General features: G+C 41.8%; 1 protein-coding gene across 3 annotated transcripts in view; it reads right to left on the reverse strand.

Moving 5' to 3' along the window:
• Positions 1–3,411: 3,411 nt before the first annotated feature.
• Positions 3,412–24,466, reverse strand: part of uvrag (UV radiation resistance associated) — a 104,499-nt gene continuing 83,444 nt past the window's right edge. For 2 of the 3 annotated variants that reach the window (XM_003225430.3, XM_008117777.2), the window contains 2 exons: positions 15,567–15,658; positions 3,412–5,456 (listed from right to left, as the gene is read on the reverse strand). In XM_003225430.3, the coding sequence (XP_003225478.1) occupies positions 4,769–5,456; positions 15,567–15,658 (780 nt within the window). In that variant the 3' untranslated portion in view covers positions 3,412–4,768. Of the gene's footprint in view, positions 5,457–12,532; positions 12,653–15,566; positions 15,659–24,466 lie in introns of all 3 variants that reach the window. The other variant, XM_062974464.1, reaches the window with a different exon arrangement.

The raw sequence follows: 24,466 nt of genomic DNA on the forward strand, positions 1-24,466 counted from the left end.
GGACTATGGTTTTGGAGTGACTTTCTTAGACTCTTGCTTTAAGATTTTCAAGTACATTGCTCTTGTGGATTTAAACCCATTTTATTGACTCTGAACTTTATTTGCTTGTGCTTAATTATAACCTTCAATAAACAGCTTGTTTGCTTATATTCTGGGGCTCCAGTGTGGTTCTGAGGTGCCTAGGCAGCCTAGGGGTGCAACAGAGTATGAGACATTCATATTGATTCTCATATTGAGGTATCAACTAAGGGGGCTTTTTAGCTTATCCAAGAACATCATCTCAGCACCTTCAGCATCATCTCTGTTTCCTCTTGTGTAGGACATTTACGCTGACTCTCATATTGAGATGTCACACAAAGAGAGTTATCTTTGGTGTTGTGCGGTAGATGTTTCAATTTAAATAAATGTCCATGTTATCAAAATCTCCTAAATTTCAGATCTAATAGTATGGAATCCACCAAAGAAAAGGATGGATTATCACTCCTGCATATTTTAGTCACTTACACACATTTTTAATATCCACAAAACTATATTTGACACAACTAGCAGTAGACTTTTGGGCTACCTCTACTGTTGGGTTTTTGGGTTCCTATCAAATGACATGATGAGATCAGAAGCTGGCAATCCAGCTCTCATCCAAAGGAGAAATATAGTTGGTCCTTATCTATGAGGAATTGGTTTCATGACTCGGTTTGCTTCCTCCTCAATATGACTCAGATATTTAAACATGGTTTTCATTTCCCTTCTCAGCCTTCTCTTCTCCAAGCAGAACACACCCAGCTCCCTAAATTGCTCCTCAGATACATCCATAGTTTCCAGGCCTTTGACCACTTTGGTCACCCTTCTTTGGACACATCTGAGCTTGCCCACAATGGATTTGCGCCAAGTACTACACTTGCTAGAGTTAATTTTTAAAAAATCCTTTTTGTATTGTTATAAGAATTGGAATTTTTTAAAGCTGCCAGACTGTCAAGAAGACTTAAGTGGCATTCTTTCCATATATCTTTTGAAAAGTCAGATAAATACCAATGGTTTTCAACAAGGAATTCAAGCATCTGTCTCTTTCCTGATTTTTAGCCAGTTATCATGCCATTTATGATAAATCTAAAAGCAGATGCATTCTTTCCCCCATTACCAGGCTAGACAGGGATAAGCCAGCATCTGTAAGCCAGTGATAAAAAATACCAGGACATCTGTCATTTGGAAAAGAATTAGGGAATCATCTGGAAAACCATCCAATGTACAAACCCTTCAAATGCTTGGCACTCTTGTGCATTTCCCAGCTATCCGTATGCATCTTTCACAGGTGAAATTACTATAAGGGTAATCTTTAAAGGCATTCTGCTATTTATATGGCTCTTCTCCACTGAACTCAAGCCAATAGGTATGGCTGTCTTCATCTTATTTTATCCCAACAAATGGAGAATGTTCCCTGCAGTATAGAAATCAAGAGGGATCTTCTGAGTGTTTTTTATCAGCTTCAGTCTCAACTCCATTTTCTGTTATCTGGATCTTCACAAAAGATGCATTGAGGAGACAAGCAAGAAGATGGGGTTTCACAGGTGAGATTTCACCGATGTCAAACCCGTATGTAAAGCCTTACACCTTTCCTTGTATTTCTTGGGACGAACAAGTATATTCCGTTCATGATTCTGTTATATGGAATTCTCCAAGGTGACTTCAGGTGGATCTAAATCCTATTTAGTTGAGTAGAGCTGTTTTATCTACCTGTTTGTTGTGGTGTCCCTTCAAGATATTCCTGACTTATGACCACCAGAAGATGAATTTGTCACTGGGTTTTCTTCAGAGGGGTTTGCTCTTGCCGAGTGGAGCCCAGTGGGTTCCCATGACCAAACAGGGATTCGAATCCCGAGTCTCCTCAGTTCAAACCAGTACATCACACTGGCTCTCCAACTTGTATGTTGACTCACCATTAAACAAATGAATGGGTTTACTCTACTTGAGGCTATCTTACACAATCCAGCCATGTAGTTGTGCATTCTTGGATGATGTGTAATTATTCATCAGTTCTTTCAATGAGCTACTCAAATCCCTGGTATTGTTGAAACAGCTATTGTGGACTCCTTATTGCACAAAGGACAATAACTAGTCATACTGGTAGACACAATGTTGGTTTTGCGAAGGATTGTGCAACACCATGTTGTCCAACCCTATGTAACCATACTATATGACATCAGACACAGTCTAATTGCTCCAACAGAAGAAAAAGAAACAGATACATTTGACAATGCCCAGGTGTGTGCTAATACATTTTGAAGCCTTGGGAGATTCGGTATGGTCCCACTGGCCGAAATGTCTCAACTCATCGCTTAATGCAGTGGTTCTCAACCTGTGAGTGCCCAGATGTTTTGTCCTTCAACTCCTAGAAAACCTAACAACTGGTAAACTGGCTGGGATTTCTGGGAGTTGTGGGCCAAAACACATGGGGACACACAGGTTGAGGACCACTGACTTAATAACAATGAAGCAGCATCAATAGTTCTCAAGGCTCAGGAAGAAGGCATGAACCAAGAATGAACACAAAGGTTGATAGATTAGTAGTGCCAGCAGAAGAGGGATCAGGTCCAAGCTACTGAGGAGCTTAAGATATTCAGGACACTGGAAACCTATGAGTCTAAGAAACTGCAATCTGAGATACATCGGAGTGGACCTACATTGACAGGACTTGAGCCTGGCTCTACCAGACCTTTTGTAAGATTGCCACATTCTCTCTTTAAGGCATTAGAAGACAAAATCTGTTCTTATGGTCTTGAGAATATTGACATATGTCAGAAAGGAAGGTGCCCAAGATGGTCAAAAGATCTGGAAACCATAAATCCCTACGACAAACATCTTGGGGAGCTGGATATGTTTAGCTGCGGTTACGTTACTGTGGAGGGGAGTAAGCAAAGTGACACATTTTCACAGTTACTGATGTGCATCAATCTCATTGAGCATTGGGACATTGACTAGAGAATGCCAATATATATTGCCACTGTTGTAATTTTGTGTCTTCAAATTGTTTCTGACCTATGGTGACCTATCATGGGGTTTTCTTGGCAACATTTGTTCAGACCTTGCCTTCCAATGTCATCGAGTAGCTTTCCATGGCCAAATGTGAATTCAAAAACTAGTCTTCTAGTATCATAGTCCCCTATATCACACCAGCTTTCTGGTGTCTCATTATGCAACTTTGCAACTAACATAGTTTTCTAGCGTATCCATTATGTATAAGGTTACTGTGATAGAGAATTCCAGACTTCTCGAAATGTATGGTTTCCATTGTGCACACAATTACTTTAACAATTTTTATTTCTCATCTTTCAGTTTTATTATAAAATTTGTTCAGTATTGGTACAAAAGTCCAAAGAGGAGCCAAGCTGGGGAAAAGAAGTTATCGGACACCATGAAGTAAATTAAATTTTTATTCTGTAATACATATTTATATATTTTGTATATATATATATATATATATTTGTATTTATGAGCTCACCATTGAGCCCAGACTTTCGGTATACAAAGTAGAAAGCAAGAGCCAGACGCATCCGAACTCCAAAATGCATATTGTCAGCAATCTCAAGCAGACCAAAAAATCCACTCGTTACGTTAGTGCAGTTGGAAACTCGTGCGCCAGTGGTAAACTACCTCATCTAGAGTCAAACTTGCCCCATGGATCACTGAAGACAATTGCGTGAATGGTTTGGCTGATTTTAAAAAATAGCCCAAAAAGGTATCATATTGAGTATGGCTGACAATCTTGCTTATTTCACCAGGTACAAGGTTTGCGTCTCCGTAAACCATCCCAACTTGTACGGCATAAAATAGTAGTAAGAGTAATCATAGCCTTGGGGCTATTTTGTTGTGTTCCCATGAGGCACACCACTCGTATTCTTAGACCATCCCCCAAAAGGGAGAAAACGATAGCATGTCTGAACAGTCAAGACAAATAATATTTTTTCCTAAACTGGAGATGAGTCAGTTACACAATGGTAAGACTGTCCTGATCCTTTTCACACTGTAACCCTCCCTGCCGTGGCATAAATTTTTGACCTGGATGCAATGGGATGAGTTCACTGGGGACATTTCTCTACGCAACCCCTTAAAATGCATGGGGGATTTAGGCAAGAATTCTTTCCTGGATGCCCCATTCACTTCCTTGATGTGACTGCTGGACACAAGAGGGGTGCTGGAACGAAGAAACTAGAACTGTATGGAGATACAGGATTTTGCCTGGGCTCTCAGAGCAACGGGTCTCCTTGCTAAGTCTACCACCTGTTTCCTAAACGAAGAAAAATGCTTGCGCATGCTCCTGAACCAGGAAGAGTTGCAAGACCTGGCTGAATGCAGCAAATGACTGAGAAGGGTAAGATAATGTGCATGGGACATTCCTGCATGCAAAGATACACACACACTTGCTTGCCTTAGGGTAAACGTTGGACTTAAGATAACTTCCCCCCACCCTTCTGGAAGTTTGAAAGAAATTTAAACAATAAAACCGAAGCAGACAATACACAAAATGGCCCAATGCAACTGCCAAAGGACTTGGAAAATAAAACCAGGGTAGGAAGCAGTAATTGTTTACCTGCAGTGTGGATAGATCATGATTGTGTTTAATCAAAGTCAACTTCCCAAATCCATAGCAAGCGTTCCTCCCCGACCCTTCCTCAATAATTCCAGGATTTACAAGTGCAAGTTTTAATCTTCGTTCCAGATACATAGTTTCACCTTTGCGACGTGCCACCCCTACTCCCACCACAGTGTCCAAAGCTCATTTGTCAGAACCCTTCCGGGGCCTGCGGAAAGTGGGAGCATCCTTGTTCAGTGCACAGATCCTCCGGGAGAACTCCTCGAATTCCCCCAGGACTTGGTCGTCGCACTCCACCGCCACGGCGTGGTCCACCGGGATGTAGTTAAAGGCTTCCAGCTGGTCTCCAGTGCCAAACCCGGTGGCTTCCATGCCCATGATCTCTTCTGCTTGCTCAACTGTACAAAGCAGGTCATCCCCGAGGGGGCCGCGGAAGGTGCACGACTGCTCAAGGGTTGCGCTGTGAGGACGCTCGCCGGGCAAGGCGGCACCATTTATTGCACGAGAGGAGGCCAGGAGGGATTCCTGCTGATCTCGGGAAAGCTTCGGGCTCCCATTTCCCCCATTTAAACTGTTACACAAATCCTCCTTTTTGCTTTCCTTTGAGAAGTCAAGGGAGGTATCTAGTGAGGAGGATAAAGATCCAACCTTCTTCTCAGAGTCTCCTACGATGGCAATGGGCTGGGTCAAAGCAGAGTTGTAACTCGGAGGGGGAGTCTTGTACTGCAGTCTCTCGTTGTCCGAGTTGGCCCGTTTCCGGAGGCTTTTGTCTGGAGAAGGATGGCTGCTGGAGAAACCCACATCCAGGCCCCCAAAGGTAGAACTTTGTCTCTTTGGAACTGGAATGGCACTGGAAATGTGATGTCGATCACTAGTCAAAGAAATAAAAAGATTTAAAGTTGTTAAAACAAATTTCAACAGAATGCTTCATAATCTGTACTCTCAGAAAAGTTATGAAACTTGAGAATTTCAGATAAACATAACTTTAGCTTCCATAAATTTGTGATCATTGTTTTCTTAACAGATTGCTGTAGTTAATACTATGACTCGCTATTGGTCCTGCCAAAATCACAGACTCACTGTAGATCTCAAGGTTCTGTTAGGTTGGTAAAGTGAGATATGATATTTTGGAAGTAAATACAAAGCACAGCAGGGATAATTTAAACACCCTTCCACTGGCGGCAAGGCTGGCCCCCTCCCTGCTTTCCTTTCACTGGCAGAAAGGCTTTTAACATGTAGGCAGGAAAAGTTCTTATGGAGTTGTTTTATTCTTTCTAAACATGTATGTTTTTTAAATGCTTTTTATATTGTTTTTATCTGCACTTAATAAGTTTTGAAAATTCAACTGCGAATATTTTAAATTGTTTGGAAGCTGCTTTGTGAGAAAGCCATCAAATGAATGGAATAAATAAATATAAGTTTAGTTTTCCACAAAACTATGAAAAAGGTACATGTAAATTAACAGTGATTACTATGGCAGACAGCTTTGTAATTTGGTGAGGTCTGAATACAGGTTTCCTACAAATTATTTGTCTACCCTCTGTACCAGGCTCTTTAAAACTAAGATTATCTTTCAATTTGTTTTCAAAAAACACATTCCATATTGGGCTTGTGTACTGTGTGCCATGTGAGCTGAATATGTCCCTCGCACATTAAGTCAGAAACATAAGCCGTCCCGAGTGCCAAGTTCACTTCTGTGCCGCTGCCCCCCCAACACTCCAAAATTTATGGCCTCGGAGGAAGAAATGCTCCTGACTACATGTCTGTTTGATAGAAAAGAGAGAGGAAATCTATCAGAAAACTCAGTTTTATTCATTTGGGTCTGACGAGGTGAGCTGTAACCCATTAACGTTTGTTCCCTAATAAATCTGTTAGTCTATAAGGTCCTCATTCCCACTCACTACAGGTAGTAATGTACTCAGCAAAAGCGAGGTGACTGAATTAACACCTATTGCTACTGCTGTGAAGGGTCATTTTGCACACATCTGAGGTCTAACTGAATTTCCAGAGATCGTGCTTTTTATAAAACACCATCATTCCACTCCAACCTTAATACCTCCAGCACCAATTACATCCGTGTTTATGTGTATCTGAATCATTTCATCATTCTATATTTTTTACGAAATGGCTTTTGACCCACAAAAACTTTGACATAATTTTCTGCCATAAACAATACCTCACCCCCAGAAAAAACAACCATGCTACCTAAGAACAGGGGGCGAATCATAGCTCTTCCCAAGCCTCTGGGATTTAAAGCTTGGTATCATGCTGCCCATATTTTAAAATTCTGTACCACAGCCCAGGTCTTTATCCAAGTTCCAGGTATCCACTCATTTCAACATTAGAAGAAAGTACAACTGAATGTCTTAAAGTCCATTGTTTCTGCATGCTCTCTTTAGAGTTGAATCTAAACATTTGCTTGAACTCCAGTTCTCTCCCAGCTCACCCCAAACTATCCCCAAACTGGAGAGATTAGCAGCGAGCCTCGGACACACATACTTTTGTCTCGTAAATCTGAAACATCTAAAGTAAAAGATTCAAAATTTGGATCCGCTTAGAACCCAAGAAATAATATGTTTACAGGGAGGATTCTGTATTTGAATAAAGTATTCTGCATTTGAATAATTAGTTTTGTTCAGGTCTTTGCCGGAATATGGCAGGGCTAAAATGGGGTAGATTCTATCTGGAAAGCAATGGCTCTAAGTCTGCAAAACCTGATAGAAAGAGACTAGGTCTCTCATTAATTGGAGTTGCTATACACTGAAGTCGATGTGAAGGCAGTTAATAACAAAAACAAGAGGCAATGGTGAGAGTCCATGTAAGCCTCTTTCTCAATAGTCTGAAGCTCAATGAATCCACAGCTTCACAAGCTGACTGTGAAGGACTTAAGAAGGCTCTGCAACTACAGTAAGCTGAATGTGGATATAAATGCTCCCTGAACAGAAACTCAATTGATTTTTGTAACCATGCGTGCAATTGTTTTAATTTATATCCCATCCTTCTCCCAATATGAAACCGAAGGTGGCTTATAATAAAAGCTAAAACAAAGCATTGCTGACATAGTATATAATGCAAAAGTTAAAATAACCTGTTCAATGAGCAATCCAATGGAAACATGAAATTAAAATGTGCTAAAACACATTAAGGTCACAATAAAAAGAATACAGCACACATCCCTATTAAAATCTTTCCGCCACAAGCTGAGGACTTATTTAAATAAAAAGGTTTTTGCATGATGACAAAAAGAGGAGGAAACTAAGCATTCTTTGGGACCGAGTTCCACAGCTTTGAAGCAGGTCCCAAGAATGCTCTCTGTTGGGATGGTGGTAAGGCTGAGAAGGAGCAATTCCCAAAGACTTAAGGATACTTGGATGGGGAACAAAACAGAATACAAAACATAGGAGGAATGATTGAGGGAATTGGGCATGTTCAACCTAGTAAAGAGAAGATCAAGAGGTGACAGGGTTGTACTTTCGAAACATCTCAAGGGCTGGCCCTGAGAGAAGGCAGGTTTCTTCACTGCCATCTCGAAGGGTAGGACCAGGTTTTTATAGTTTGAAATTGCAGAAGAACTGGTTCTGATTGAACATGGAGAAGGAACTTCTTGATGGTAAAAGTGGTTCGGCAATGGGACCTTCTTCTCTGGACGGCTTCAGAAAGAGGCTGGACAGATGCCTGCTGGGAATGCTCTAGCTGGAGTTCCTGCAATGAGCAGGATTGAAAGGCCTATGGGTCCCCTTCCAATTCTGACCCCATGATAATGATTTCACTTTCAGCCTCAGTTGCATAGGAGTTCATTGGTCATAACCAGCGCTTCCAGCTCAACAAGTTAAAGTGCCCTCATCAGACCACTGTTTTCAGCACAAAGAATTCTCAGTTATATCAAGATGCTGGAAAATATGCCCACCCATGTACCTGCCTCAGAGTGATGAAGAAGGCTTCTGACATGCTTTAATTGAGCAGGGGAAGAAAGCTGGCAAGCCCACAATCTGTTCCCAATTCCTTCTGAGGTATAACTTTGGCAGAAAGTAGCCCCATTGTATTTCTACTGAATGTTTCAATCTGGACGATGTCTGAGGGGTTCCAAGTTTGGGAAACTTTGCCAATTGTCTGAATTCTTCTTAATATGCCCACAGGATTTCTATTGCCTACATGAAGGAATGTCTACACAGGGAAGCCAACAATGCCATCCATAATGAACATTTTTAAAGTGCAATGCTATTTGTAAAGCAGAAATCAAGTTTTAAGATGTATTAAAACTGGGTAAAACAAAATCTATGTACTGCTTTTTGCCCTCTTGTTTTTGCCACAATATTTTAGGAGTTTTTGTTCCCCAAACTTTCTTCCTGGTCAAAACCTGATCTCCATAAAAAGAAATCAGATTGACTTATTTTTAAATATATTTGTAAAAAAGCCTATGAAAACTTTTGAAAAGATAGAATACAATTCGCAATCTCAAATATGTAGTTTTTCCGCAACACAATATATTTCCTCCTAGGGATATTACTTGATAGCACCTGGTTAAAATGCTAAATTGGGATTGCCTGGCCACCTGCCAAAATGCACAGTTATAACCCAATGGAATGAAAATGCTTGAAAGAGGAAAAGAAAGTAAATGAAAGATTTGTTTTGCTTGTTGCAAACATGACCTCATGGCAGCAAGAAAGGAAGGTGTTTAAGCGGGTTTATAGCCATCCGAAACTTCTGACACTTCGAACAAACCTTTTGGCCCATAGCATGTCACCTTTACTGAAAGAAAGGGAGAAAAAGTCCTCACACCTCTTTAAAGATTATAGCTTGAATAACGCAAAATCGTGGTAGGGTCAGCAAAAGGTGCCAGGAGATGGATAGTAAATAATAAAGCAAGTGGAAATTGGGTTTTCTGGCAAGTTGATAAAATATGACTTATGCTTTTCATTTAAAAGATAGAACACATTAGACTCAAATTCCACAGTTTTATACACGCACATCGCTTGGCCAGAAAATACTGGCATTCTACAAAGGCACCTTAGAGACAATTCCAAAATCACAAATACAGTACCACCAGAAATCATAAATGCTCATTTACGGAGCTGGCGCAGCAAATGAAACTGCAGATGAAGCTTCATGGAAAGGGAGAACATGATTTTATACATAATTCACCAGGTGATTCAGAAAGTCTGTGCTGAAACCCCCATCCGTGAGGGCTAATAGAGATAATCCTGCTGGTCAAATAATGCATGATCCCAGCAAAGGAACCACATTTGGCATTGATGCTCAGAGACAACATGGAAATTTGGGGGGCACCAAAGCAAGAGTAGAAGCAATACTGCCACTATTCCAATATGGCTTCCTGAAAAGGTGACAGAACTTTCCTTTTTGTCATTCCAGTATCTTAAGGAAGAAAGAAAGTGATGCCAAGTGGTAGCCAAAATGTTCGTTAATACCATCATAAATGTGACATGGTATTTGTGAGCCACCTTGAGTCCAATCTGGCAGAAAGGTGGGATATAAATAAAGTGTTGAATGAATGGATAGGCATTGAAGTAGTGTCAGAAATTATCAATGGTGAGTGTTTATATATGTTCACACAGTTTTGAGGTTAAAGGGCTGGGCTTTAGCACAGCAGGTTAAACCACCAGCTGCAATAAATCTTATCAGGTTGATAGGTCGAAGCCTGGGTCAGGAAGAGCTTCTGACTTTTAGCCCAGCTTCCGCCTACCTAGCGGTTAGAGAGCAAAAATGTGAGTAGATAAATAAGGACCGCTTAAAAGCAGGGAAGTATTAAGGCACCCATAAGAAAATGCCAGGAAAATGCTGGCAATTAGATCAAAAGGAGGAAGTTATGAACAAAGATGGGAGATGGAGCATTCCTAGGAGAATGTGTTCCTTAGAATGCCTACATGCAAGCTTACAAAAATCCATGCCAACAGATTTTCATATTAAAAAGTTGGATAACTGGGCTCATCAAAGTTTAAAGGCCTGAAATTACCATAAGGAATAAGAACGCTTCCCCATACAGGGCTCCTATAAGTGCTGCCCGTTAGAAAGAAATGTGCAACTACTGTATCCTTCCTTTCTAAAAATCCTGGGGGCCAGTTAAGAAAAAAAAAGATAGAAGAAGCCATAAGGAATGGAGAGACATACAAATGAAAGGCAATGACATCTGGACCCCCTGTAAAAATCCACTAACAAAATGCAGTCAGTGATTGTACAATAAAAGCTTCATCTGGAAGCATTCTTAAGACATATTTATTTTGGCATAAAATTTCCGGGAAAACATGTTCTTTTTTGGGGATGGGGACAAATAAAGTAAGATTGCTCATTGTAACCTGCTCTGAAATTCTGGAATAAGGTAGGAATGCATCAGGAAAGTCTTCTTATTTGCCCACTTGCTTCTTGGGGTTCTGGAGGAGATTGATTTAACACAAAATCGGGGGTTGGTGTCAAGTGGAAGAAGTCAAGTCACAGAAGAATTGTAAATGAGAAGAGGGGGCAAGTCTTTGCAGAATTGCATTCTGACCAGGGCTGGGGGCATCTGGTAATGCTTTGTCACTCATGTGGAGGAAGAGACTTTGGTCAGTCAATGGTATGACCTACCTGCAGCACATAAGCCGCCATAACTCTTAGCTGTAATCACTTGGGCCCTGTGGATATCAATTTAACCATCTGTGCACGAAGGCTGACATGCACACATTCCAGACTTGCACATCTGAACAGGGCTCTCTCAGTCAAGCATGCTTGCGCCTGGCTGCCCTCGCTGGAAACGAGGCCTCCTAATTCTTCCCCCGAGGAGGGATCTATGAAAAGCCTCATTACCATTTATACTGTAAGGAAGTACCAAGAGGTACTGTTCAGAATCATCGGGCCTATCTGAGCCTTGGAGGTGAGAAAGAAATGAGGCATAGATATGCCCAGGGGGCAAATGCGATAGTCCCCGAGAAGGATGGCTAATATCCACACATGTTTTGAAATATTAGCCAGGCAAAGAATGTGTTTTGTCTTGATAATGAGAACATGCCACTTCTAGGAAGCACCCAGGGACAACCGTCTACCTCAAGTCAGAGACCAGAATTCAACAATATGGAAAGCCATGCCCTGCACATTTAGGTTGTTTTGAAGAGGGATATGTGGCCTTTCAATCAAATGTGATTCTAGGTTGCAGTAATAGGAACACAGTGTCTAGGATCAAGGGACCTTTGGGTCTGGGCAGCACAATTCAATGTGGATATTGACAAGCTGGACTGTATCCAGAGGAAGGCAACTAAAATGGGAAAAGGTCTAGAAACCATGAATCCCTATGAGAAGTGGCTTAGGGAGCTAGGGATGTTTAGCCTGGAGAAGAGAAGGTTCAGAGAGAACATGATAGCAATGTTTGAATATTTTAAGCTTGTTTTCCACAGCTCTGGAGATGAGGACAGAGAGCTGTGGATTTAAACTGCAAGAAAAGAGCTTCCACTTGAAAATCAGGAAGAATTTCCTGACAGTAGGAGCTGTTTGACAGTGGGATACACTGCCTATATGGTGGCATCTCCTTTTCTGGAGTTTTTAAGGCAGAGACTGGATGGTCATTGGTCAGGAGGGCTTCAATTGTATGTTCCTTCATTGCAGGGTAGGGTTGGACTGGCTGGCCCTTGTGGTCTCTTCCAAATCTATGATTCTGTGAAGTAATTCTCAAATCTGCTTACAAGTTACAGATAGCTCCCTCTTTATGGACAAATGCCCTACAATACTGGTTCTCAATCTTTGGTCTTCCAGGTGTTTTGGACTTCAGCTCCGAGAAATCCCAGCCTGCTTAACAGATGTTAGGAATTGTGGGAACACCTAGAGGCCCAGTTTGAGAACCACTTCCTTACACCATCCCCTAACCTGACCCAGCACATCTAACCCTATGGCTTATGGACACGGCTGAACCATGCCTCAAGGCAACTGGAGTTCAGTGTTCTTCTTAGAAAGAAAGATGGAAACCTGCAGCAGCTTCTCTGGCTGATGAAGCAGGATCAGGTTGATCTTCTCTATGCCATGAAGTTCTTCTTGAGAGTAGGGGGGACAGCATCTGAATGGTGGTCAGTCCTAGCAGAGGACAGACTGAAGGGGTTTGGGGAAACAGGAGGAAAGACACACAGAGATGGGAAAAAAGGAAAGAAAGAAGTTCCAGAATAATGTATGGACTGGGAGAAGATGACATTTATACAACCATGACATGCAGTCACAGAGTTAGTAGTAGGAGTAGAGAGGAGATAGAGAGATGGAGCAAAACATCAGATAAGGACAGCAACAATGATAAAATAGACATAACAAAAAGATGAGAGGAAGACTTTGAAAGAAATGAACAGCACAGAAGTGGCCAGGAGAAAATGGTGTATTGGGGACCAGAAATAGAGAATAGTATAAGGTAAAGGTTTCCCCTGACGTTAAGTCTAGTTGTATCCTACTCTGAGGGTTGGTGCTCATCTCCATTTCTAAGTCAAAGAGCCGGTGCTGTCCATAGGCACCTCCAAGGTCATGTGGCCAGCATGACTGCATGGAGCGCCGTTACCTTCCCGCCAGAGCGGTACCTATTGATCTACTCACATTTGCATGTATAACATTTGCATGTTATGATATTATTTGCACTTGCAGATGGGGTGGGAAGAGTTTTTAAGCAAGCCTATTTTGCTTTTTTTTTTTCCCGTGTCAGGAGCAACCTGAGTTGCTTCTGGAGTGAGAGAATTGGCCGTCTGCAAGGACGTTGCCCAGGGGACGCCCAGATGTTTTGATGTTTCACCATCCTTATGGGAGGCTTCTCTCATGTCCCCACATGGAGCTGGAGCTGATAGAGGGAGCTCATCCGCGCTCTCCCCGGGTGGGATTCGAACCTGGCAGAGCTTCAGGTCAGCAACCCAACCTTCAAGTAACAAGGCTTTTATCTCCTAGGCCACCGGAGGCTCCGGCCTATTTTGCTCCAGAAAACAGAGATTAGTATATCAGTAAAACTATAATTGGAGATATGCCCAACTTTGAAGTTTTATTTTTTTTTTCTTATAAGTAACAGACCTACTGTGACTCTTATTAAACTGAATTGTTTTTGTAACCATTAAAGGGAATTTCAGTCAAATTAAATTAATTATTCCAAATATAGCCAAGTCAATCTATTCAAATAGAAATCAAATATATTACAAAACTACTTACATCCAATGTGAAGATATATCTAATAGTTCTGTCATTTTTATGGATTAAATAAAATAGAAACATAGGTTTTCAAAACTTCTTGTGTATAATTATATACAACGATGGAAAATCGTGGTTCATTTTTATGAGTCTGTAAGTATGGCAAGATGGCGAAGATCCCGCTGGAAACTTAACTGTTCGTAAGTTCGTACCAAAAACAAGTCATGCCAGACTAATCTGATCTCTTTTTTCGATAGAGTTACGAGTTGGGTCGATACAGGGAATGCCGTGGATGTAGCATATCTAGATTTCAGTAAGGCCTTCGACAAAGTCCCCCACGACCTTCTGGCAAACAAACTAGTAAAATGTGGGCTAGACAAAACTACGGTTAGGTGGATCTGTAATTGGCTAAGCGAACGAACCCAAAGGGTGCTCACCAATGCGTCGTCTTCATCATGGAAAGAAGTGACAAGTGGAGTGCCGCAGGGCTCCGTCCTGGGCCCGGTTCTGTTCAACATCTTTATTAACGACTTAGACGAAGGGTTAGAAGGCACGATCATCAAGTTTGCAGATGACACCAAACTCGGAGGGAAAGCTAACACTCCAGAAGACAGGAGCAGAATTCAAAACGATCTTGACAGACTAGAGAGATGGGCCGAAACTAACAAAATGAAGTTCAACAGGGACAAATGCAAGATACTTCACTTCGGCAGAAAAAATGGAAATCAAAGATACAGAATGGGGGACGCCTGGCTTGACAGCAGTGTGTGCGAAAAAGATCTTGGAGTCCTCGTGGACAACAAGTTAAACATGAGCCTACAATGTGATGCGGCAGCTAAAAAAGCCAATGGGATTTTGGCCTGCATCAATAGGGGAATAACGTCTAGATCCAGGGAAGTCATGCTCCCCCTCTATTCTGCCTTGGTCAGACCACACCTGGAATACTGTGTCCAGTTTTGGGCACCGCAGATGAAGGGAGATGCTGACAAGCTGGAAAGCGTCCAGAGGAGGGCAACTAAAATGATTAAGGGTCTGGAGAACAAGCCCTATGAGGAGAGGCTTAAAGAGCTGGGCATGTTTAGCCTGCAGAAGAGAAGGCTGAGAGGAGACATGATAGCCATGTACAAATATGTGAGGGGAAGTCATAGGGAGGAGGGAGCAAGCTTATTTTCTGCTGCCCTGCAGACTAGGACACGGAACAATGGCTTCAAACTACAGGAAAGGAGATTCCACCTGAACATCAGGAAGAACTTCCTCACTGTGAGGGCTGTTCGGCAGTGGAACTCTCTCCCCCGGGCCGTGGTGGAGGCTCCTTCTTTGGAGGCTTTTAAGCAGAGGCTGGATGGCCATCTGTCGGGGGTGCTTTGAATGCGATTTCCTGCTTCTTAGCGGGGGGTTGGACTAGATGGCCCTTGAGGTCTCTTCCAACTCTACTATTCTATGATTCTATGATTCTAAGTTAAGAATTATAACTGGACAGTTCAGCAACATCTGTATTCAGCAATGAGCTGCTTTGATGTTGGTAATGTGACTGATATAGAATCATAGAATCAGAAGAGACCACAAGGCTCATGAAGTCCACACACCCCTCGCCATGCAGGAACACACAATCCAAGCACTCCCAACAGATGGTCATAAAGCCTCCAGAGAAGGAGACTTCATCACACAGTGAGGCAGCATATTGTATTGTTGAATAGCTTTTGCCGTCACTACATATTTTCACAATTCACTAACAAGGTTTCTTAGCACCTCTGCTAAGTACGTGCAAAGTCATGTAATGTACTACAGCACTCAATTTTACTTTGAAAACCATTCATTTCTACCCACTCTGGATGAAGTCAGTATTACTTACCATCTGACCATGAGGCCATGTTCAAGGAAGTTTTTCAGATTGGGGAGCGTTTGCCTTAAATCCGGTGTTCCCAGCCCGTGTTGGTATCTAAGCTAAAGAGACAAAAGTGTGAGAATTAGCACAGTGTCCTTCTGAACATCCAGATGTGCCCCAAAGGATTCGAAGAGTGGCAGTGCCTTTGCATGATGAATGCCCAAGAACGACTAAGGAAGCATTTTGCTTTTTAAAGGTTTCAATTCTCAACACATTTGGAAGGAACTGGAAACCATCAGACTCCTTTGAATAAATATTATGCTGTTAGTACTTACGATTGCTTTGGTATCTAGGCTACTACAGCAACAATTATTTTGTATACTCTAAGAAAGATAACCTAAACTGATATTTTATAGTTATTCCTACATAATTGGGGACTTGTATAAACCATTATTATTATTATTATTTTATTATGACACAGCAAACAAGATAGATATGCTGAATTTCATATCACAAAATCACAAGTCGAACACTTCCCAAGTGTCTAGGACTGTGTGATGTATTTTCGGATGATGCGCGCAGATCCCAGCAGGGTGGCCTTTTGCAGTTGGCAGATCGTAATTTTGTCAATGTCTATTGTTTCCAAATGCCGGCTGAGATCTTTTGGCACGGCACCTAATGTGCCCATCACCACCGGGACCACCTGTACTGGTTTCTGCCAGAGTCTTTGAAGTTCAATCTTGAGGTCCTGATAGCGGCTGAGTTTTTCTTGTTGTTTTTCGTCAATGCGACTGTCACCTGGGATGGCGACATCAATGATCCAAACCTTTTTCTTTTCCACAACTGTGATGTCTGGTGTGTTGTGTTCCAGAACTTTGTCAGTCTGGATTCGGAAGTCCCATAGTATCTTTGCGTGCTCATTTTCCAATACTTTTGCAGGTTTGTGATCCCACCAGTTCTTTGGTGCTGGGAGGTGGAACTTGAGGCATAAGTACCAATGGATCATTTGGGCCACATAGTTGTGCCTCTGTTTGTAGTCTGTCTGTGCAATTTTCTTACAGCAGCTGAGGATATGATCAATGGTTTCGTCGGTTTCCTTGCACAGTCTGCATTTTGGGTCAACAGCTGATTTTTCGATCTTGGCCTTAATTGCATTTGTTCTGATGGCTTGCTCCTGGGCTGCAAGGATCAGGCCTTCTGTCTCCTTCTTCAGGGTCCCATTCGTGAGCCAGAGCCAGGTCTTCTCCTTATCAGCTTTTCCTTCAATTTTGTCAAGGAACTTTCCATGCAGTGTTTTGTTGTGCCAGCTGTCAGCTCTAGTTTGTAGTGCGGTGGTCTTCTTCTTCCTCTTCTTCTTCTTCTTCTTCTTCTTCTTCTTCTTCTTATTATTATTATTATTATTATTATTATTATTATTATCGTTGTTGTTGTTGTTGTTATGTTTATTTATACTCTGCCTTTTCTCTCCACCAGGAGACTCAAAGTGGCACTCTTTGGTATGACTAGATGGACTCTCATAGAACTGGCCTTTGCATAGATCAGTGGTTCTCAACCTGTGGTTATCCAGGTATTTTGGCTTACAACTCCCGGAAATCCCAGCCAGTTAGCCAGCCATTAGTGGGAGTTGAAGGCCAAAGCATATGGGTATCCACAGGTTAAGAAACACTGGCATAGATCGATCCCAAAATATTTGCTTGCCTCTTCCACTGTAAGTCAACTTCCTTGGCTCAGCTTATTTATTGGAAAATAATTGTACCCAGTCTCTGGGCAGATATCCATTTGGCAAATGTGAATCTCTATGATCATGTGGAGACCACCTTTTGAAAACCACTAGTGAAGGAACGCATGACCTTGTTAGAAGTTAATCCTTTGAACAAGTGATATTCCAAAGCATTCATATAATGGCAAACAGATAACTCAGCTGAGCACAAAATAGATTTCCTAAAGCTCCCTACATCCTATAAACCTATGGAAACCAATACTTCATCATTTATGTATATTGGAAATTCCACAACCTATTGGAAATAACTGCATCCACTCTCTGGGCACATAAGCATTCATGTAATGGCACATAGGTGACTCAGCTGTTAGACTGAAGAACCATATCTTTAAATTGCCAAGGACAAAGACATGCTACTACAAGACATGCTACTACAAAAAATATATTTGGCTAGCAGAGGATGGTTGTTTCTTTGCAGTTGTAATTGTAATTGCATTTGCCCAAAACATATACACTCCCATTAAAACCTTTTAGTTTAAAATATGCACTCAAGAAATAAAGTCTTCTTTGGAAAATAATGTATCTTGTTTACTCATAAACATCTTGTATTAATTTACCGTACAGGCATATTTCTTATTAATGTTCAGTTATAGATAGGATATAGCTTCTCTCTGTGTTGAGTACACGGGGATATAGGATATAGCTTCTCATAGAATCATAGAATCATAGAATAGTAGAGTTGGAAGAGACCTCATGGGCCATCCAGTCCAACCCCCTGCCAAGAAGCAGGAAATCGCATTCAAAGCACCCCCGACAGATGGCCATCCAGCCTCTGCTTAAAAGCCTCCAAAGAAGGAGCCTCCACCACAGTCTGGGGGAGAGAGTTCCACTGCTGAACAGCTCTCACAGTCAGGAAGTTCTTCCTGATGTTCAGGTGGAATCTCCTTTCCACACATTCTTAATCAATAGTTCATAGTCTACAAGTATATTTGTACTCATTGAAGTCCATAAGTCATACTTCTCTACTGAAGTCCAAACAGCAACATACATGCATCCACTTCCACTGAGGTCTGATGCAAAAATGGGCATCCACCTCCACTGAGGTGTACATTAGACTGACTACAAAATGGAATCCTGAGCCTGAACATGCTCAGTACAATCATAAATCTATAGTCCCTCCCACACCAAAAAAGTACAGTTAAACTGGCAAATCAACATACACATAGAATATCGGTTAGCGCATGCACACACACACATGAAACAAATAAATAGAGTAAAGCAACCTCAAGAGATGGATTGGCACAAATATTGTTGTTCCATTAAAGCAATAGATTTTTGCAGTGGAATCATTAGAGTTGGTGTCACCCAGTGTGGTAACTCATGGTATTACTCCCATGAACCTTCTGCCATATGAGACCGCACAGAAACCTTACAAATATTTTTGAATTAGAAAAAAGAGGAGCACCATTCTTTGGTTGCAGCTTGTAGAAGAGAGTGTAAGGGGTCCCGAAGGGTCAATACCCTCTGCCCCCAAATGAGACAGTGATGTAGGGTGAAGTAAGGTAACATGTACATGAGGGGACGAGAAAAATGAAAGAGTCACAAAGAAAAACATGGAGACATTGAGAGGTAGGCCCTCTCAGAGCTGGACAAGGGAGAAAGTAGGCAGGCAGCAGTCCCGACAACACCTGGGCAATGCTGGGTATATATGCTAGTGTATTCATTAAAAAATTAGTATATTTCTGCTGAAACACTGCACAAAATTTTCTAGGTAGTCATTCTGGTATCACCCCTTTTAATGGTGTCACCTAAAGCAGCCCAAACCCCTCACATCCCATAGATGCCACAACATTTTTTTAAAAGGGTGATAAGCCATAGTTGTTTCTACAAAGAAAATTAAAATACATTTGAACTGTTTTGCCTCTAGACACTAGCTTTACTCAGCAACAGAAAAAGGGACAAAAATACCCCTTGATCTCTTGCAGTGTTTATTCAGGAGCAAGTTCCATTATCCGTTGGAGTCCAGACTGAGATTAAAAGAAAATTGACAGAAAGCAGACATGAAGACACCTCTAAACCACTGCATTTGAGCTGTGCTCAAACTGAAGCGCTTGGGGAAATAATAAAAAACATTATTCTGAAGCCAAGCTCTTTTTTTATATCAAGCAGAGCTGTGTGCTGCACAATAATTTTGTTTCAAATATAATCACACTCCTCAGACATTCACACCAACTCCAGAGTTTTGTTTTCTCAAGTTAAGATGAGTTCCACTGTCGTGCAAACTCCAGGCATTGTACCCAGAAAGCTCAATTTTTGTTTATACTATTCATTAAAGTACTAAACGTATAAAATCCAAACTGCTAATTGTTGAGATGTCCTTTGGGTGATCTTTTAGTTTAGTTTTTATTCTCTTATTGTTGGACACAGAAACTATTTGCAGAGACTGAAGGCTGGTTATTGTTTCACCCCTTTTTGTCACTTCTTTGGTTAATTCCAAAACTAGAAAGAAGGTGTGAAATAACTTGCCCCCAAACTTCCCTTCTCCCCATCTGTCTTTACCTCTGGATGCTCCTTCAATTCTGCTAATTCATATTAAGTTTCCATATTTAACAGTAGGAGCTGGCATGGTATAATAGGTTAAGTATCCTTATCCAAAATGCTTGGAACCAGATGTATTTTTGGATTTCGGATTTTCTTCAAATTTTGCAATATTTGCATATGCATGAAGTATCTTAGAGATGGGATCCAAGTTTAAACACAAAATTGTTATGTTTCATTTACACCTTATACGCAAAACCTGGAAGTAATTTATACACAATATTTTAAATAATGTTGTGCATGAGACAAAATGTGGGTTCAATCAACCAATGGAAAGCAAAAGCATTACTATTTCAACTGCCCATGGGGTCAATTTTGAATTCTGGGGCATTCTGGATTTCCAGATAAGGGACGCTCAACCAGTAACGGCTTCAGCACTGCCTAGGACTCTGGGAAATCCATATTAAAAACCCCCACTTGGCCATCCCACTCTTAAAATCTGGGCAATGGCAAACCTTTTCGGAACAAATCTTGCTAAGAGAACTCAGTGATAGCTTCATCTGAGGACTGTCTGTAGCTAAAGGCACGCAACAATAAAAAATATTTAACAGCACATTGCTTGCAGTCCCCAGGCCTAGTATAAGGCTCTTCCCCAACCAAAATGATCTTTCACATTGTTCCCAGGCTCTTGGATTAGATTAAGTCAGGGATAAACCCATTAACAACCTTAGGTATGCAGATGATACCACTCTGATGGCCGAAAGCGAGGAGGAGCTGAGGAGCCTTATCACCAAGGTGAAAGAAGAAAGTGCAAAACCAAGATCATGGCAACTACACCTATTGATAACTGGCAAATAGAGGGAGAAAACGTGGAGGCAGTGACAAACTTTATATTTCTAGGAGCAAAGATCACTGCAGACGCAGACTGCAGCCAGGAAATCAGAAGACGTTTCCTTCTTGGGAGGAGAGCAATGGCCAACCTTGACAAAATAGTGAAAAGCAGAGACATCACACTGGCAACGAAGGTCCGCATAGTCAAAGCAATGGTATTCCCCATAGTAACCTATGGATGCGAGAGCTGGACCATAAGGAAGGCTGAGCGAAGGAAGAGAGACGCTTTTGAACTTTGGTGCTGGAGGAATATCCTGAGAGTGCCTTGGACTGCGAGAAGATCCAACCCGTCCATCCTCCAGGAAATAATGCCCAATGGTTGCTCACTGGAGGGAAGGATATTAGAAGCAAAGTTGAAGTATTTTGGCTACATCATGAGACAGGAAAGCTTGGAAAAGATCACGATGCTGGGGAAAATGGAAGGAAAAAGGAAGAGAGGCCGACCAAGGGCAAGATGGATGGACGGTATTCTTGAAGTGACTGGGCTGACCTTGAAGGAACTGGGGGTGGCGACGGCCGACAGGGAGCTCTGGCATGGACTGGTCCATGAGGTCACGAAGAGTCGGAGACGACTAAATGACTGAGCAGCAGCAGGGATAATATGCATTGGGAGTAGAGATGTGTGCGGTTTTTGTTTCATCTGTTTCGTTCGTCTATTCGTTTAGCATTGTCCATCCGGACACACGAAGCAAAAGATGCCATTTTCGGACTAAACAAAAGGCGACACGAAAGAGAAAGCTGTACTATCACCATGCTTGCTTTCATTTTCTTTTGGTTTCAGGCTAGGAAACGATAAGGAGGTACTGACAGAGGGCTGCTTCCCCATGACAGCTGATGTGTACCAATGGGTGCTAATATTTTTAATAAACAATGGTACTCTGGGGAAGACCCAAACATTTTAAAAGTAGGCAGGCTAAAGGGGGTCAAAATGCCTCAGTATGTGGCGATTTTCACCCCGCTAGCCCAAAAACCGAGTGCGGGGGGGGGGGGGGGGAGATGAGCCTCGGAAGCCCTCCCATTGTTGCCAATGGTCCAAAAATTTATGTTTCTTTGAAAATTCTATTTGTATAGACGCCCCATTTTCGGAAATGGAGACAAATAGAAAACTGATACAATATGAAACTAAACAAAACGAACAGCGATTCCATAAAAATGCACACCACTAATTGGGAGTCAAGAGCACCATTTTTTCCTCCTCTAATCTTTTAGTAAGCTATACTAGTTGGAGGGGGAATGGACTGAATGTCCTATAGGGCCCCTTCCTACTCTAGGATTCATCTTTCCTTTAAGCTCATCGGACGTACTCCTTCTCTGTTTTCAGGAAGAGCAAGGCATCCAGAATTTGACACCTTTAGAAACCTTTTTTTCTATCAGGAATACACAAGCAGCGTGAGAGATTCCTCTTCTCTATATCTCTGACATTTGGGTTATGAGCAAAACTACATTTTGGAAGGCTATGGGGCTGAGTCTTTTAATAAATATATAATACTTTTATGGAGCTATTAACTATTCCTCAGGGTCTGGCTGCCTCTCATTTTCCCGAGATGTTTGCCTACCACCAACCATGACACATCTACCTACACTTGCTTTTTTCTGACAGATGAAAGACAGTCAGAACAGGAACATGCACATTTGCAAGCCAGGTGAGAAAGCTTCAATGACACCAATTCAGGGCCTGCATGTGGGGAATCCAAAAGGGGATTTCCAAACATGTAAATAAATCCATGTTAGTGAGTCCTCTGCTGGGCCCACAACTCAGAAGTCAATGCTCTTAGGGAGTTTAGATCAAGGAAGATTTAGTATGATTTAAGCAACTGTGCCTGCAGAGTGATTACCTTTCAGCATGACTAATCTAGGGCTCCTGTTTGCTTACATTTCACAGACACCAATTCTTGCAAGCCACTTCTGTCTTGTGCAGATCTGCAGGAATCTCCTGTAAAAACTCCCATAGACAGAGAAATCTGTGCAATTTGGATGACCTCAAGTGAAGTTCAGAGAATCACAGAGCTTGTATCTCTGGCCATCTAACGTTTCATAAGCTCCAAGGAAAGGTCTACTACTTTCAAAGGTAACTAGCCACTGGGTTGTTGTATGTCTTTCGGGCTGTGTGGCCATGTTCCAGAAGCATTCTCTCCTAACGTTTCGCCCACATCTATGGCAGGCATCCTCAGAGGTTGTGAGGTATGGAGAAAACTAAGCAAAGAGGTTAATATATATCTGTGGAAAGTCTAGGGTGAGAGAGGTCAGTGTGAATGTGTGTAGTTAATCACTTTAATTAGCATTGAAAAGCTTATCTGCTGTCTTCTTCCTGCCTCTGGGGCATCCTTTGTTTAGAGTCGTTAACTGCCCTAGGTTGATTCATGTCTGGAAATCCTCTGTTTTCGGAGTATTGCTTTTTATTTACTGTTCTGATTTTTGAGTTTTTTAATACTGGTAGCCAGATTTTGTTCATTTTCATGGTTTCTTCCTTTCTGTTGAAGTTGTCCACATGCTTGTGGATTTCAATGGCTTCTCTGTGTAGTCTGACATGATAGTTGTTAGAATGGTCCAGCATTTTTGCGTTCTCAAATAGTATTCTGTGTCCAGGCTGGTTCATCAAATGCTCTGCTATGGCTGATTTCTCTGGTTGAATTAGTCTGCAGTGCCTTTCATGTTCTTTGACTCTTGTTTGGGCGCTGCGTTTGGTGGTCCCTATGTAGACTTGTCCACAGCTGCATGGTATCCGGTAGACTCCTGCAGAAGAGAGAGGATCCCTCTTGTCCTTCGCTGACCGTAGCATTTGTTGGATTTTCTTCGTGGGTCTGTAGATAGTTTGTAGGTTGTGCTTCTTCATCAGCTTCCCTATGCGGTCAGTAGTTCCCTTGATGTATGGTAAGAACACCTTTCCTCTGGGTGGATCTTTGTCTTGACTCTCACGGCTTGTTCTTGGCCTTGCAGCTCTTCTGATGTCTGTGGTGGAGTATCCATTGGCCTGTAGAGCCCAGTTTAGGTGGTTGAGTTCACCTTGGAGGAGGTGAGGTTCGCAGATTCTTTGTGCACGGTCTGTCAGGGCTTTGATTGTGCTCCTTTTTTGACTTGGGTGATGGTTGGAGTTTTTATAACTAGCCACTCTCACGCTTCTCTTACGCCAAGAAGTTTCCTTCCTAATATTTAGTCACAAATTCTTACTTACAATTTGAATTGATGAGTTTCAGTTCAGGCCTTACTGAGGCCATAATTATGCTTGGCTTATCCACAGATCTGTGAATAAACCAAGGGTAAACTAAGGGGCATGTAAGAAACAAATAATTTCCTCTCTCTTTAAAAATGCACAGAGGAAACATACTCAGCAAGACTTAAAGAGATCTGTTTATTCAAAAGGTTACAATTAGGATGTGTATGTGTGTGTGTGTGTGTGTGTATTACATTCCCGATTTAGCAACATCTATACAAATACAGAGACATAAATATAAATAAGGAAAAAGAATGAAAATGTGGCCAAAAAGAGGTGGGGGGAGACGGAGCACAATGAAAGCAATCTGCCTCTATTATGAACTGAGCTGCATGATGTTTATATAGCTTTTCTTTCTTACTTAGGTGATCCCTCATTTTCCGAATATGATGGCCCTCCAAGTGTAGTGTCTTCGCGATGGGTATTTAGGTGGTTGTGGAGACCTATTCTTGATCCACATGTTTTTCCATAGTGAGGACATCAGTTTCCAGATGGAAGGCGGTCCTGGTCAGCGTTGGCTTGACACGCCTTCCACTTGGCACATTTCTCCCTTTTACCCTCCATGCA

Source organism: Anolis carolinensis, chromosome 3 (genome assembly GCF_035594765.1).
Source record: "Anolis carolinensis isolate JA03-04 chromosome 3, rAnoCar3.1.pri, whole genome shotgun sequence".
NCBI classification, from domain to species: Eukaryota; Metazoa; Chordata; class Lepidosauria; order Squamata; family Dactyloidae; genus Anolis; species Anolis carolinensis.